This window comes from Lepidothrix coronata, unplaced genomic scaffold (genome assembly GCF_001604755.1).
Source record: "Lepidothrix coronata isolate B3197 unplaced genomic scaffold, Lepidothrix_coronata-1.0 Scaffold123, whole genome shotgun sequence".
Lineage (NCBI taxonomy): Eukaryota > Metazoa > Chordata > Aves > Passeriformes > Pipridae > Lepidothrix > Lepidothrix coronata.
Genome location: NW_016690303.1, coordinates 1,862,073 through 1,879,423, shown reverse-complemented (window position 1 = coordinate 1,879,423; position 17,351 = coordinate 1,862,073). Strand labels below are relative to the sequence as shown.

General features: G+C 37.5%; 1 protein-coding gene across 6 annotated transcripts in view; it reads right to left on the bottom strand.

Annotated features, from left to right (window-relative positions):
* ADGRG6 (adhesion G protein-coupled receptor G6) overlaps positions 1 to 17,351 on the bottom strand; it is a 109,292-nt gene that overhangs the window by 25,688 nt on the left and 66,253 nt on the right. For all 6 annotated transcript variants that reach the window (XM_017825937.1, XM_017825939.1, XM_017825941.1 and 3 more), the window contains 6 exons: positions 11,393 to 11,535; positions 10,598 to 10,712; positions 7,305 to 7,366; positions 5,635 to 5,842; positions 5,135 to 5,300; positions 1,877 to 2,017 (listed from right to left, as the gene is read on the bottom strand). In XM_017825937.1, coding sequence (XP_017681426.1) covers positions 1,877 to 2,017; positions 5,135 to 5,300; positions 5,635 to 5,842; positions 7,305 to 7,366; positions 10,598 to 10,712; positions 11,393 to 11,535 — 835 coding nt within the window. The remainder of the gene's footprint in view (positions 1 to 1,876; positions 2,018 to 5,134; positions 5,301 to 5,634; positions 5,843 to 7,304; positions 7,367 to 10,597; positions 10,713 to 11,392; positions 11,536 to 17,351) is intronic.

Below are 17,351 nucleotides of genomic sequence, written 5' to 3'. Positions count from 1 at the left end.
ATGTCACATCTCTTACTCTCACAGGTTCACTATCACATCCATCAGTACTTTTGCACCTTGGAGTATCTCAAATTGCAATTGCTCCTTTGTCTGGAGAACTGATGCTGAGTTCTGCATTGGGATGAGTTATGTTACACCTCAACGGTGTCTATTCTTTTCCATCGACTAGCTTTGAAGGCAACTTATGAACAACAGTTCAGGCATTGATGTGTACATAGAACACACCTGCCTTTGGTGAAATGAATCCCACTCTGAATAGCTTTTATATAGTCTTCTAATTAATATAACCATCAGATTTTAATGAATGACAAGATAAAAGTTTCTGAATTCTCCCAGTTGCAATAAAAAAACCCCCTCCAGTACTGTAAAGTAAAATGTTTCACTGTTACATTGACTACTTACAAGGAATACAGCTAAGAGCATTCGGGCTTTTTAATTGCAATTGAAATAAATGTATCTATGAAATACTTTTATTCTAATGAATAAAGTTACTGGGTTTGAGATGGCATGTGGATTAATTTATTTGTAGGCCTTATTTTAATGCCCTTTTTTTTAACTTCCTTTATTTTTAGACCTACTAAACCACAATTTTAATTGTGTTAATCATACCACCCATGAATAGTTTGAAAAACACACAAAAAATAAAAGGCATTTTAGTTGCAAACTCAGATGCAATTTTTCCTGGTTTTTTGCTTTTCAATGGCTTATTAAGTATCACTTAGAAACACATTCTTAAACTACTAAAGGACACATTCTAATTTTGTATGACAAGAGTCCATCTGTATTCTTCTGGGTTTTTTTTATTAAAGATATCCATCCTGTTTTTCTCAAAAGCAGGCCTAAAATTAATCCATTTTAAAAAGTTAAAATACTTTGGGGTGTATTTCAGAAGGCAACTGTGGGTCATGGGTATTTTCTTGCCCTAGATTATCTGATGAATCTGGATACACTGCCAATAAAAACGATAATATAGAGACAATACAATACTACGGAGTTCTGCGGATGCACAAGAGTCAAAGGTCACTTAAAATACTGATGGGAAAACAAACTCAAGTCTTCTGAGACACATTCTACAGTTCACCATGAAACAATATTTCCTTCTTAATTATCTTTTTTGTTTTTTCAAAATAGATATGGTTTTGGTTTTCTGTTTTTCAGGTTGCAAGTTCTTCATACTTTTTTTGGCATCTACCATGCAGGCACTTTTTACAATTACCATTTGATGGGACCCCAAAAAGACGAAAACCAAATCTACCTCAGTACCTTTATTTTTCAGGTGTAAGAATTGTTATCCTTATTCCCTATTAAAATATGGAGAGCTTATGAGAACACAGGTATGAAAAGAATAGTATATATCAAAACAAAAGTTCTCTGGCTACTGACCATCAGCTCAGAGTTTCCAACTGAATATAAAGTAGCCAGCTGGATATGATTACTAACCAACTCTTATAAGGAAAAGAGAGTACTTGCAGTGTTACAGGCCAAATTCCCTTCTGATAGGAAAGAACCTGGCTCCCCTGAACATCAAGGACTTATATTAATACATTTAAACACAACTTATGCCCTTTAAAAGGACATGCTACTTTCCTCTGATCATAAGCAGCTGGGATACAGTTTTCCACAGATTACCGAGAAAAGGTTTATCTTACATTTCACAGGAATCTGCACTCAAATCACAGACTTTAACCCATCCTGGGAACTTCAACTGTATTGTCACTCTGAACATAAGACTGTCTTCAGTGCCTACATTTGGTATCATCTTTTAATTCCTGTAACTCACAAAACGCTGTGAAATGATTCCTACACTATAGGAAATTTTTAACAGCTGGCTTTGACTCACCCTATCTGAAATTACTTCAAACACATTAATGTTTACCTGAAAAAGACCATTTTTATTGAAGAAAGTAAACTGAGCCCTGGATATAACTTCAAATTCATCTTGACTTAAATTCTTCAGTAAACTTGGTGGCAGAACAACAGAGGCAAAGGCACTTGTCTGATCCTTGTCAAAATCTATCTGTTAAATAAAACAAGAGAAGAACATGTTCAAACAAAAATCAAACCATCTGTTGTCCACAACTGGGTTCACACCTTTACACAAAGATATCTAAACATGGGTATAGAATCAATCAACACTTATATGACCTGTGTCTATGTAAGAGTTGATGCAATAAACAGGTTTTTTTTAAGGCTTGGTAGGTTTGCCACCTTTCCAGCATGAGATCAGCCTTCTGCTATAAAAATGTATTAGATAAAACCAGCAAAGAAACAAACTCCTCCATGGCTATAATGATGATTTGGAAATAATGGATGGCAATAACGGCAGTCATAATCATTTTCAGTAACCTTCAAGATACTTTTTCTCATAGAAAACAATGCTGAGATCTAAAAAATATGCTCTGAATCCTTCTTTCTTAAGTTGTATTAGTTGGATTGATCCACATATCTGAAATAATTTTCTTACGAGCTTTTATAGTTTCTCTACTACAAAAAGGAGATCTTAAAATAATTATTAGTGCCACCCATCTATATTTATTGTGCTATATAGCACAAAAAAAAGACACTTTCTGCCATCAATATAAATGTAATATATACTGGCAACGTGTCAGACATCTAAAAGCCCACTATGGCCCAGGGATGTTACAAGTGAGTACGAAATAAATGAGGATGCAACCTTGCATTTTATTAGCAATTCTACGACTGCACACTTTCCCACCATGACATACTCAAGGTGTGCCACCGTAGCCATCAAAGGAAGGGGAACAAGCCATCTCACAATGGCTCTATAGTAAAAGCATTTAAGAATTTTACTGTGAGATATGGAAACTCACACTTCTGACTTCCCCAGAGGCATCCTGGTCATGTATTTATGCCTCTCACTATCAGATATTTGATTCTAAAAGCACCATTAGCTAATAGAAAGTTAAAAGTCATAGGTTACTGACAGATTATTCACTGGTTTACTGTGAATAACAGACACCGTGGTAAATCAGTCAGAAGTGGTTCATAGATATCTCCTGACAGGGATAGATGTAGTTGAAAAACAGGTTTTCAGAGGGTAATTCTGCTACAGTAAACAGAAAATGTGTGTGATAAAGATGTCCCGGGCACTGTCTGCAAATAGAGTGGAAGAGACTTCTATAAAGAAGCATGGATATATTACAGGAACAATTTAATAATACGAATCACCAAAACCTAACTTAGTCAAAGGTTTGGCAAGAAACATAAAGACATAGGGGACTGAAATAGAATCTTTCCAATTTGCCATGGATAAATTTGCTTGATATCTACTTTAAAAAAAAAAAAAAAAGAAATAAAATCTGGAAACATTCTGACATACAGCTTGTTATTGTTCCCTGATGAGCCTAGGATAGGACATCACATTGCTGGTGAAAAACATGGGCTTTCACAAGGGAATCTCCCTCCAGGAGGGATAGCAAGTATCTTTCCTGACAGGTATGGAAAATAATCCCGAAGATTTTTCTAGCAGGAAGGATGCTAAGAATTCTCAATCAGCTGTTTGAAATGTGAAAGCCTCAGAAGAAACTCATGTTCCAATAGGAACATTATAAATACTTCGACAGAGTTTGGATTTTATGATTATTTCGGCAGTGCTGTAATAAATGATTCCAGGACGAGAAGATTCCTGGATGTCCTCAAGCCACAGATGGTAATTCTTGTTATACAAGCAAACATCCAAAACCTGGGTTTAGAATTTTTCCTTTCCTCTTTCCATAAATGAAGGATGAAATCTGGAGGAGAAACATTCTTTTGAAAACAAAGCTGAAAACAGCTACTGAGGAGCTTCATTAATATGAGAGCTAAACAAAAGTAGATTTACCATTATCAAAAATTTCTGATAAAATTGATTCAAAGAAATTTTAGCCAAATGTCTATGAATAGAAATATGTGAAAACTCAATTACATGAAATGTATTCATATCTATTTAAACAGCACCTGAGTTTTGATCCTAAGTCTAGATACATGTAAAAGGCCTGAAGCCTACTATGTTACTACTACTTTTTGTAAATTATTCTTAGTCTCTTAGACCTTTAAAGATTAGCCTTTAACTGCATAATGACAAGTATTGTTGAATTCAGTTTTGGTTCCTCTGGCCCAAATGACAGTAGATTTTTTTCTTTTTCTGTGTAATATTTTCTGTGTGTTTCTCCAAGTAATGCTCACTGTACTTGAATGGTTAAACACCCAGGAAACTGAGATTACATTGTCACAGACTTCCTATTTAACTGCAAAAAAACCCCGAAAACATTGTATTGCACTTTTGAAAGCATTCAGGTGCCATAGGATGCAGTTAGGCATCTAGTGAAATTTAAAGTCTCAGCATCTCATCACTACAGATTTCCAAAGAACCTTTGGAAAATCCTATAGGTGTTCATGTGCATCTCAAATTCTATTTCAAGCTTTCAGATGTCTGATTTTTTCTATTTGTGGGGGGAAGGAGAAAAAAATATTTTTGAGGTGACAATAAATAACTTTAATATACTAGCCTGTCTAGACAGTGTAGCACGGGAGACCTTCCTGCATTTTGAGTGATCTCTGTTTCTTTTTTTTTTTTATGTCTAGGCTGGCCAAGCTCCACATGAATGACCTGAACCACATCAGACATTCCTAAATGGTACAAGCCTATCAACCTATGTGTGGACAACAGGATCAGTCGTAGGTCTCTTTCAGCAGTAAGTGTTAAAACTATACTGGAAGATTGAAGACCTATTGTATCTGAAGAAATCTGTATGTGGATACCTACATCTAGGAGTCTTATTCTAAAGCTGAAAGGCATCAATGGAATTGTTAGGTAGTGTACAATGGATAATACAACAGACTGCTGAAGATTATTTTCCTTTTTCACTAGTAAAAAAACTCACAAAACTGAAAAAGGGTCAAGTTGTTCTGGATTTATAAGCAAATCACTTTTTATCTGCATGGAATGTGAGTTTATCTGTGTTTCCTGTCATTCAAGGAAATACTACATTAATCTGTTTGGACGATTGCAGGAAAAAGGAAATAGAAAGTAAGGGGAGAATTGGGAGTTGTAACTGTTTTTACAGGAACCACAGTAAACACACTTGGAACAACACACACATTTCATGTTCAAATACAACTGCTTGTTCTGTACCTGGAAATCAGATGCATTATTCTGTGAACTGACACTGAAAGAACCACCTTTGAATGAAGTTGAGTTTATAGAAGACACTCCGAGTGCGAGATTTCGTGTTGAAATACTCATGGATGGTCCAGTGAAATGGATCTTTAAAGCCAAGGCATCAATAGTTTTTAGAGCCCTAAAAACAGAAGTTAAATTATTCTAAAACAAAAGCTTTTGACTGACAGAAACTATCACTGCTCCTGAAATAATTTTTCAACAATACTTATATCTATGCTGTGTCATGTGTCAGAAGACTTCTTTTTTTCCATTGAAATACTTCGTCTTAGTCATGCACATTAATTTTAGTACAAGAAGAAATATTTGTGTATCTAATTTGGAAAATTCTTTTTGATGAAAATCAGAAAAGTTTGATTTTTGTGCTGCAATCATTTGCCTATTTATGGAAGGATGAATCCTTACAGCCTTGCAGGTTGCTCTCAAAAGCTTGTCTCAAATGAAGAAATACTTACTCTGAAGATGAGGCTGCCAATACACTATCTGAACTGGTTAGAATATTGGAAAAAATGGTCACCACAGTAGAACCCAGAGATTCATCAATTTCTTCATCATTAACAATTTTTTTGAGCTTCTGCACAACGTCATTTACTTTGTCTGAGGTTAGCTGCTGCCCTTCACCAGTGAGATTCAGAAGCTGATTGGCTATATCAGCTGCATTTTCTGTAAGCATACAGTCAAGTAAAAAAGAGAAAATAATGCATTATAGTCCTGAAGTAATACAGAAATACAAGTTTTTATTCACATTGTTGAAATCTAGAGAATATTCCAGGGTGCTGGGAATGATCACAGGATTTTATAATTTTGTCAAATTTATAATTTTATGAAAAAAGTATATAGAACCTGCTGATTACATACGGTCCTCATTGGCTGTGCTTTTCTTTTCTTTATTTGGATTTGAGTTTGTAAATCAGAACTATTATTGAAAGAGCTGACTGAAACAAAAAGTAAGGAATAAAAAGTCTATTTTTTCTCTTTTTTTTCCTCCTTATGTTATCCTTTTTTTTTCCCCACTGGGAAAAAGAGGTTCACTCTTTCACTATTACTGAAAGAGTATTCACTCTTTTAAGCTTTGTGAAGAAAGACTGACCCCATTGCAAATGTTTCAGTTCTTTCAGAGGATGGTTCTCTTACTCATCAGAGGGCTGGCAAGTATGACACACAAGCAAATTTCATGAGAAGAATCTTCCTGGTAAGGAAAGTTTTATAGTGTGTCCAATGGCAAAACACTAGTGTAAATCACATGTTAAACTGTAACCTCATTGCCACCTGGACAAAAACTAATGTGAATGCTAACCTTTTACAATATCAAAATATTTGAGATTTATTGGAATTCTCAAATAAGATTTTGAAATATCAGCCTTCTTCCGTCTGCAACAGGCTGTGGGTTTTTAATGCTGGTTTTTTATAATACAGCTTTTGGTACGTTTACTTTAGAATGTTTACTTTACATGACATGATATTTTCCTATAGTCTGACTGCAAGTACTCAATCAACTACATTATGAAGCCGGGCTCCCTAGGACACCTCTATCAATGAAGAAAGAAAAAGAGGCTTCTTCAAGAAAGCAATTCAGAACAGGACCTTACTTGTAGGTGCTCTGAAATACACACAAGAGTATAATTCTCTTCACTAGCTCTGACAATAAAAAAAAAGGCCATAAAATTGTTGTCTTGTTATTTTATTACTCCTTTATAGCCAGAGTGACATCAAGGGGTATTTTACAAACTGAGAATAAATCTGAATACGTCTGATTGTAAGTCCAGTGAAGAGAGTGGGCGTCTTTCCCCTGGCAGCTACAGGCATTGGAAACATTTAAAAATTTGTCCTAACTTGAATATCAAATAGAGGCAAGATACCACCTTCATCTACTCTTGCTTGAATTGCCTGAAGAGTTTGATTTATTTCAGTAATTCGTATTCAGAGGTTATAATGGGTGAGCTGAATTGAACCCGGTGCCCTTCCTCAGAGTTTAATTATTTACTCTGATTATTTAGAAAGATTTTCAAACAACTTAGCATAAAGAAGAAAGATATTCTTCCTTAATGTAACTTCCTTATAGGAAGCAGTAATCAAAGTCTACCACACTATTCCTTTAGCCGAAGACCAACATCAATATACCCACCTGTGCAATTTCTAAGATCAGGTTGACCCCAGTATGATGTATAATTCTGCAGACCCAAATAGCTAAAGAGGAAAATGACAAAATTCACATGAAATATAGTAACAAAATTACATACATATTTCATAATTCTTATGCAGGTGTCACAGTGGTCCACTCTTCTCAATTCACAACATTGCTAGCAACATGGCCCCTAGTGAAATGCAATATGAATACTTGAGAGTGGTATCGAATCAAATGTGATCGATTAAGTGACAGCGCAAACAGAAACCCTAGTTCTTTAGAATAAATTACCAGCTGATTCCTATACTGATTTGACAAACTGCTTCAATGGAAACTCTAGCCTTTTATTTCAGGAAATACCCAAATGCTAACACAAACTATTATGCCTCTATTATGGCCACTCAGGTGCTGTTCCTATAATTTATCCTTGATGTAAATGGCTTTGATTAAGTCAATTGCAAGTCATAATACCTCTCAGAAGAACATGCAGAGGAGCTATGTGAAGATATAAATTATGCCATCCAGGAAAACTAGGGCAAGTCACTTTCAGATGTAGATCCAAAGTAAGGGGCAGATAAAAAGATTCCCTTTTTTTTTTTTTTTTAAAGCCTTACCATAGCAAAATACGGAATCACAGAATGGGTCAGGTTGAAAGGGACCACAGCGGATCATATGGTCCAACCTCCCTGCTCAAGCAGGGTCATCCTGGAGCACACGGCACAAAATTGCATCCAGATGGTTCTTGAATATCTCCAGTGAGGAAGACTCCACAACCTCTCTGGGCAATCTGTTCCAGTGCTTGGTCACCCTCACAGTAAGGACGTTCTCCCTCATACTGTGGTGGAATTTTCCGTGCATCAGTTTCTGTTTGTTCCCTCTTGCCCTATTGCTTGGCACCACCAAGAAGAGCCTGGCTCAATCCTCTTGACATCCTCCCTTCAGATACTTAAGAGACACTGATGAGATCCCCTTTCAGTCACCTCTTCTCGAGGCTGAAAAGGCCCAGCTCCCTCAGCCTTTCCTAGTAACAGAGATGTATGAGTCCCTTAATCATCTTTGTCACCCTGTAACAATGGGTCCAAAATTAAACACACTTTTTCCTCAATTTTCTTTAAAGACAATCATGTTGTCACAGCATGGCAAAGGCAGGATGCTGAAAGGGAAAAACTTATCCTTTCACTAAGTGCATGATAAAATAACATTATTCCTCAGCTGATCACATTTATTATAACAGCATACTAGCAGGTAACCTTCTACTGTGGGATGCACAGGACTAAAAGAAACTGTTAGAAGAGCTTCCTCTTCTTTTGAAACACATCCCACCAACGCTCCATACTGGTAAAAGCTAGTGGAGTCAGAGGGAAGGAAAGCACAGCACAGGGCAGAACACAGTAATTTTTTTTAGGAGAAGTGCTGTACACAGACAATCAATGGTATTGTGTAGACCACAAATAAACAATAAAGATAAGCAATACTGGGACAGCAAAGGCCAGAAACCTTAATTTTTAATGATTCGGAAGTTCTGACATAAAACCAGTTTGACTTCTGTACTACTCGCTCTACAACAAAAGTTGGTCAATCAGGATCAGTTCTTGTACAAGATTAGGAGGCTGAGGAAGTGAGTTATTTAAATATAATGCAGGTTGCTTTCCTGTTTGGCACAGAACCTCAAAGCTGATTCATATCCATGTTGCCATACTGTTTTCAAGAAGTAAGAGATGTGGTCTTCTCAAAACATGTTCCAGATGCAATGTGGGCAGATAAGACTAATATATTGCTTTTAATGGTAATCATCCTAAATACTGAGCAAATTAATTAATATTGCATCATCATAACCACATTTAAGGCACTCGAAAAGATCAAAGCCATAGTGTTTTGGTAATACATCAACGGAGGTAATAATATTCCCATTTTACAAATGGGAAATAGAGATACAGAGTCAAAGTCTTTTGTAGATGTTTGCAAAGAAAGCCTACATTAGGGAAAATATGTCCTAAACCTTAAAAACACAAGTTCAAATCTTCAAGCATAAGATTATTCCCACCTTCAGTTATGATTAACTACTGGCAAAATGTTTGTTTCACAATTTCTTTTACTTTCCCCTGATGAGATGAGATGTTCTGGACTAACCAAATACACATCTCAAATTCATAGAATTTTATTCTGTTTCTTACACATGGGAGATAGTAGTAGTGGAGTGGTAGCATATGTGAAACTTTGGTTTCAGTAACATAAACATCATGGCCAAGTACAAGGTCCTGAACGTGGGCAGGGCAATCTCAAGCACAAATACAGGCTGGGAGGAGAATAGATTGAGAGCAACCTCGAGGAGAAGGATTTGGGGATGTTGGTTGAAGAAAAGCTTAATGCGACCAGTCAATACAAGCTTGCAGCCTAGAAATCCAACTGTATACTGGGATGCATCAAAAGCAGTGTGGTCAGCAGGTCAAGGGAGGTGATTCTGCCCCTTTGCTCTCATGAGACCTCGACTGGAGTGCTGCATCCAGCTCCGGGGCCCCCAACATAAGAAGAATGTAGATCTCTTGGAGCAAGTCCAGAGAAGAGCCACAGAGATGATCAAAGGGCTGCAACACCTCTCCTATAAAGACAGGCTGAGAGATTTGGAGTTGTTCTACCTGGAGAAGTGAAGGCTCTGAGGACACTTTATAGAAGCCTCCAGTACCTACAGGGGGCTACAAGAGATCTGCACAGGAACTTTTTACAAGGGCATGTAGTGATAGAACAGTGGTGAATGGTTTCAAACTGAGAGAGATTAGATTTCAGATATTAGGAAGAAATGTTTTACTTTCAGGGTGGTGAGATGCTAGAACAGGTTACCTGGAGAGGCTGTGGGTGCCCCATACCTGGCAGTATTCAAGATCAGGCTGGAAAAGGCTCTGAATAACTTGGACTATTGAAAGGTGTCCCTGCCCAGGGCAGGGGGATTGGAATCAAATGACCTTAGAAGGTCCCTTCCAACCCAAACCATCCTATGATTCTGTGACTTGAATAAAGCAGTTTCATTCTGTAAGAAGATGCTATTTTTATAATCACTTTGAACATGTATTAATTTTGGGCCTCAATATGCCCTACAGAAGTGGTAGATGAGCCTTTTTTTCCTATCAATCAAGTACATACTCTTACTGCATGCACAAAATCTCTCACAGTATAGAAATCGTCTTCCTGAAACACAATACCAGCCAATGGCAACCATTATAGAGAATTTAGATTAACAATATAACCAGAAAGTTGCATCTGAAGCAACTCAGCTTCTCAGACATTTGAATACCTACCAGGTTCTTGATGCAGTCTGAACTGAGCTCCCATGGCAAAACGTGAAGTTGGTCACAGTAGGTCTGGTATCTGGCCAAAAATAGTTTGGAGGGTTTTCTTCAGCTAAACATTTTTCTGTAAAAAAGAGTGTTAATATCATTGTTAACAGTAAATTTCACCACCTAACCATCTTGCATTTCTTGTCAGCATATCAATCAGTCTACAGTACAAAACTGTCTTCAAATTAAACTCTTGGTTGTTTGCTATAGAGTGTCAATAGATACTGCTGCTGCTCAAGGGAAAGGGCTGAACATGCATGCTGCATCCATTTGCATTCCAACAGCCTCCACCTCCTCCCTCCCGAAAGAAAAGTAATCTTTGACTGGCAGTAGTTGAATGGGAAAAGACAACAGCTAAAAAGAGACAGATTAAGGGCAGCAGTTGGCAGGAGCACAAACAGCATTGACAAGTGAGGACGAGAGGCCTCGGAGGTCCAAAATAGAGGTCATTTTAGCTCTGGCTGTAAAACATACTTCTTTATCCTCAAACTACCAGAGGAGCTGTCAGGAACTGTCCCAGCCTCTGAACCAGACAGCAAAACACTGACTAAAGCAACCTGGACAACTGTGTTTGTGTTAAAATGATATCTTGACCATGGCTTTTTGAGATTAGTGGAACAATGAACCTTATAGGGACAATTGAAAATCTCAAACATTCATATCATTTGGAAATGTGTGATCATTTTAACACAGAAGATGCTTATTTATAGACAAGCAAACAAAATTTGTTGTGTAGCAAAGCCAAACACTACTTACCCACTGGATCAACATCCACAGTATGAAGTTTATATCCTTCTTCTATGGTTCGATTATTACTTATGAGCTTCTGTCGGATGTCTTCCTCTTCTAAATTGATGTTGTTGGTAGAATTATAAACCAGAAGAGCCAAAACACCAAAACTGCAAAGAAAATTATCCAAGTGTTTCAGTCAGAACAGCAGAGGCCAAATGTGTGGAAATAAAAATATCTGTCAACCTCTGATTTTCTGAGTATAGAACGGTGTCACCAACACAATGCTGCACATTATCTGTAAATTATTTTTATATATAAGGCCACAACAAGAAAATATGGTTGGGAAATTTCATCTTCTAGTTACCATTAAAGAAGTGTCTCATTAAAAGAGCTAAGAAATGTTTTCAGAAGAGTAAGAATATTTTAAAAGATATTAAAAGATGAAACCATAGACTTGTGAGTTCTAAATGGATCCTAATTAATTTTAAAAATCTGGTTGCTGATGGCTTAGAAATTTAAGAACTGATTCATGCCACCCCCAGAGGATCTACCTCTACATTGACTACAGAGGAAGACTAGAAGATTAACAAAGAACAGATGCCTAACACTTAAATCTCTGGATTCTAATGGAATGAAAAACACCATGACACACTTCTGAAGCTTTTAGATGTAATTACGAAAGTCAAGTTGCTCAGATGAGTAATTCAAGTCTGAGCACTAATAGCTGTTTTGTACTGTGGCCCACTGCTACTTTCTTGGGCATAAGAAGTAGTTCAAAGTGCCCAAGCCTCTTTCCTGTGAGAGAAATAAAACAGTCCCCACCCTTGTCCAAAAACATAGCTTTTCTGGAAGGGAAACCATGAACAGCCAAGCAGTTCTAGCAGGACAAAGGAAATAAGCTCACAGTGGAAAGCCCAGAAATTTCCTCCTGGGACACAAAGAAACACACGTTGGAGACAAGAATATGTTGGTACCCAAGAGCATTGGTTGGCTCTGGCTAGTAGGACATGACGCCACTAAAGTATGGAACACTGGATCTCCATGCAAGCCAAAATGTGGAAAAAAGGAAAAAGCAAACCTGCTTTAGGCTGTCTTCATCTTAGCCTTGCCCTTGGATACCCATCAGCCTGAATAAAGACAGACCTTTGCAGTGTGAGCCATTCCTGGCAGGCTGGGAAGCAGCAGCACTGCCAGCACACATACTGTGAGCACGGCACAAACTAATCAGAGCTGCCTTCACCTGCAGCCCCCTGTACAAGAAAGCAACTGTCAGCTAAAGGGTCTTGTGGTCTACAGAAAGAAGCACAAAAAAACTACAGGGGTGCTGAAGAGGGCTAGTAGGGTTTTCAGGTACTGCTTTCTACGACAGACAAGGACTTCAACTCAAAAAAAATCTTCCAGAAAGACATCCCCATGATGACAGCTCAGAATTGTACTTTCCAGAGGTGCCTAATCTGGTACAGTATAAAACTACAGCTTAGTGTACAGATATTGGTCTAAGATGGCAGATTTAACCCTCTTTCTGTCAGGCATCATTCTGAAAACTGAGTAACTCCAGCCAATAATTCTGAAGTACTCTCTCATAAGTGAAATGGCATTAAAACAATTGGCATTAGAAAACAACCTCTCAGTCTAGGAAAAAAAAAAAAAAACAACAAAAAGGAAAAGCGAAGTCCAAACCTCATACAGAAATCACAAATGTGAACTAAATACTCCACACATTTAACTTTTGCAGATGTAAATAAATAAGTAAATAAATATACACAGTCACTGGTTGTTTATTTTCTTTTATTGTTGTTGAACACCAGCACACTTTTCTTTTTTCTTGCCATATTTACTGTTTTACTGGTAACATGTTACTGGAGACGAAAGATAAAAATGTCACCACCTGCTGGCTTGGCTTGCCTTTTTCCCAGTGGATGTATTTTAGCAGAGAAATGACAACTATCCCTGGCCAGGTTGCTCCTGCCCTGCTCCCAGATATACCAAGTTCCTTCTAACATTCCATTCGTCTCTGTGGAGTGTTTAACATAAACAGCAAATAGCCTCAGTAGGGTAGATGAGCATTAGTAGGCTTTTGCTGTATACCTCGGATATATTACAAAGCCAAGTTTATTATGGCATTTATTTTTAGAAGAAGCATGGAAATTGCCTAAGCGACTGCCAATTCCTTCAGCCCTTCAGTACTTCAGCCTGAGTCTCCTGGCACTTAACCATTTTTCCTAAAAGATCCTGGCTTCACTCGCCTATTCCCTTTACTTCAGAAGAGGAAAACTTAATATATTGATGCCACTCCCTACCTCAGCACTCTGGCTGCAAAAGAGTTCTGAACAGTCACTGCTACTGTTAAGCTGCCTGTTTCAGGACTCCCAACTAACCAAAATGATATTTACTACCCATAACTGTGCAGAGGGATAATAGTAACAAAATAGAATGTATAATGATAGACGAGGTAGAACTGGTTGCAGTTATCTTGAAAAATTATAGAGGAAGGTATTGATAATGAAGCACTGATAAAAATAATCTCTTAAACCAATCTGTTACTTGTTTTCTGAGAAAATCCTAGATCGCAAGTCATGTATACTATATAATAAGAACCTCCTCCATAATATGACAAAAAAAGTCTATTAACTTTTCAGAATGACTCATGCTAGCTTTCCAAAGTAAATAAATATCTTTTAACTTGACAGCTGACGCAATATGAAGCTGAGTGCTTCCTTCCACTTTTGTCACACTCAGATTGCAGAAAGAAAACATTTTAATGGTGAAGAACAAATTCTCAATTTGGGAAACAGTAGCCCTACAACTCTGCCATGCCACTGGATTTGCTATTTATTGTGTGCCATATAAAAGCAGATAGATTCTCACAGCAGTAATCAATTACAAATTACACATAATCTACAGTAACCTGTACTTCCAGCATTACAGCTATTGATATTAAAAAAAATGGACTGTGGTATATGTAAACACAATGAAGATAAGTATGTTTCTCTTTTCTTTGATTGAAATGGTGACAGCTGGAGCAAGCAGGAAAGCAGGGGAAGACCAGTGTTTCTTCTGCTTTGTCCTGGTCTGTTGAGCTAAGCTGGCTCAGAAAGAGGAATTTGCTAAGCTGCACCCTCATCAGAGGCACAGGAGGCGGTGGTGGAGCCTGCACTGCCATGGCTTGTACCACAAAGCCAGCTTTATTCTCTGGCAGTGTGACTCAGAGCTATTCCAGGACAGTGTGCCTACACACGGGCTGTGGTCTCACTGCTTCACGATGCAAGGAGCCTGAAGGAAGGATTAAGAAACCATGTGAACCATGCAGCACAGACTGTCTTGTACCTGAAGAGATGTGGCTGATAATTAGCAATGCACATTTCTCCTTTCTGTTGTACTAGACAGGCTGAACCAATACTGAATTACTGTTGTTGTCAAACTGTTTCACAAATTGCTATTAATTTCTTTCATAGTTAATGTTACTTGATTTAAAGAATATAAAGAATAATTTTTAAAGAAGCTAAATACTCAGGGAATCTAAATTTCCACTCAACATCACTGGGAATGTCATTGCTAACTACCCTGGTGTATTTTAAAAAGTTTTAAGATGTCAACATTAAATTCTTTATCAATCTTGCTGTTATGTTGGCTCTGAAGACGAGCAGCGATGGGTAGCTATAACTCAAGACTGGCAGCACAAGTAGGCCCACAGAGTCACCTGTGAACAGTACTAACTTCTTCACATTAACAAGACAGACAAAAAAAGAGCTGACTATTGCATAAGTCACTCAGTGAAGATGCAACACAAAGAGCAGACAAAATGTTAGAAAACACACAGAATGAGACAGAAATAACTAAGAAAGTAGAGGGAAACGAAAAGCATTCCACAAAAGCATCTGAGTTGTGGATAAATTTTTACTTGAGGTGATTTTGACTGCAATACTACTAAAATGTTCAGAACAGAGAGTAAAAAACTATGATTCAGCATAACACAGACATTCAAAGTAATGCCAAGGATAAAGAGTTTCCTTTCTCAGGAGAAGGTGATGTTATAATAAAATATAAAATCTGAGACTTCAAGACACAAAACTAAAAATTGCAGCTACTTTTTGGACTATTAAAAATAAAAGTATCCTAAGCCTTCCTTTTTAAGTTAATGACGGTTGTAGCGGAACAGTGTTGGAAGCACCATAGTCATGCATCTGTGCTTGTCCTTGTGTCTCTGGGCCTTGCTGCTCCTTGCAGATCTGGTCTAGGAATACAATCAACTATGGTTTTTCAACAGAAGGCACTTATAATATGTGATAACTTGGTATGAAGGCTATTCATTATTACAGAATGTTGCAAAGAGCCAAAATAGAAAGGGCTGGAATCCCTTGCATTTAACATCTGGTCTTTGCTGAAATGAGTTTTTGGTTACCCTTTGAACTATGTTCTGAAACAACGAAGAAAACCCCCATTCCCCATTCCTCATTCCCCAATGCACTACTTTTCTAAAAACAGCATCTAACAATGTCAGACCTACATTAAAACTAGTTAAAGCCAGTGGAAAGATAAAGGAAGTAACTGGAAGCTGGACCAAGAGCAAGAAGCTTCAGTAAGAGATTAAGAAGAGATCATCCTTCAGTCACTTGAAAGGAATTCCCAACCTCCTCTATCTGTGATGAAGGCTTTCTTTACAGGTCATGGACACAAGATGCCAGCAAGCCACTGTGGAGAAACCTGAGGACTTCTGCTTGGCGCTTTGTTGGTTGGTTTTTCAAACAGAATATTATACGTAATATACACATTGTATGGCAGTTTAAAATGTTTCTCAGCCCTAGTAAAGGCTGTCCATTACTGCCTTCAGCAATGGAGGCACTGAAGTTGAAGTTGCAGGGAGTAGAGGTGGGCCAGGTCTAAGTTGTTCCTAAAACCTCACCAGTAGAAACCAGGAAAACTTTTGAAACAGGAGTAGACATCACAGATACGTTCGCTTATAACAAGAATAGCACAATTGTTTTATAACAAACAATTTGAAGTAATCTACAAAGAATGTAAAAAGCCTAACACTTCACTTAGGACTAGAAAAGCAAAATTATGCTGCTTTGATGTTCCTAACTTCTGCCTAAATCTAATTAATGTAAATTCTATCCAAATGCATTAAACTTTACATTAAGCAAAACGACACCCAAAACCACGGCATGCAGGATCCTGAATGTGCCTCAGTGACACTAGTGGCAAAACTCCCACAAACTTCAAAAAGCAGGACTAGGCCTGGGCAGTTCTGATTTTTTCCTTTCTATTTTCATTCCTAAGAGAAAAGATTTCTGTTTAGGTTTAATAGTCTTTGCACCACAGCTACCCCTGTGGTTTTTAATCTGGATGAGACGTTTAACAGTACTAACATTAATGTTGTTTCCCATAGTAGAAGCAATTGAACATTGGAAATAGGCCAAAATTATGAAATCAAGCAGTGGAAGCTGGAAAAAGCATAAACTTACTTGTATGTTAAGTAGAGAAAAGTTTATAAATTAATTGGGGCCTGAATCCTCAAAATTGCTTGGAAAATAAAAGAAAGAAGAAGCAGGGGAGCTGAGCTGTTTGTTAAAGACCAATTCCCCTACTGTGAGGCAACACTATATAGTCATCTGACAAAACCTAGGATCAGTAGGGCCCTTCTAAGAAAAGGCAGCGGCAGCAGTCACAGGAAGCTTGACAAGGCTGCAGAGTCATAAAAGGTAAAGAATTAATGAAAGAAACAAACACATTTATAGTTTATCTACACAAAATCCATAAATTGGTTTCACTTTCAAAGGTTTATGCAAGAGCAATGAGGAACAAAGAAAGAGCTATGTCCACAGGCCATGCTGATTTCTTGTCTATTTTGAACAGCTGGCCTCTCATTAAGAGACCAGAGGTAAAAATTAAACACAGACACAAAGTCAAATATAGCTATGAAAAATTCTGTCTATTAAAGTAGTTAATAATCTACCAAAGTATTAACTTGATATATACTTCT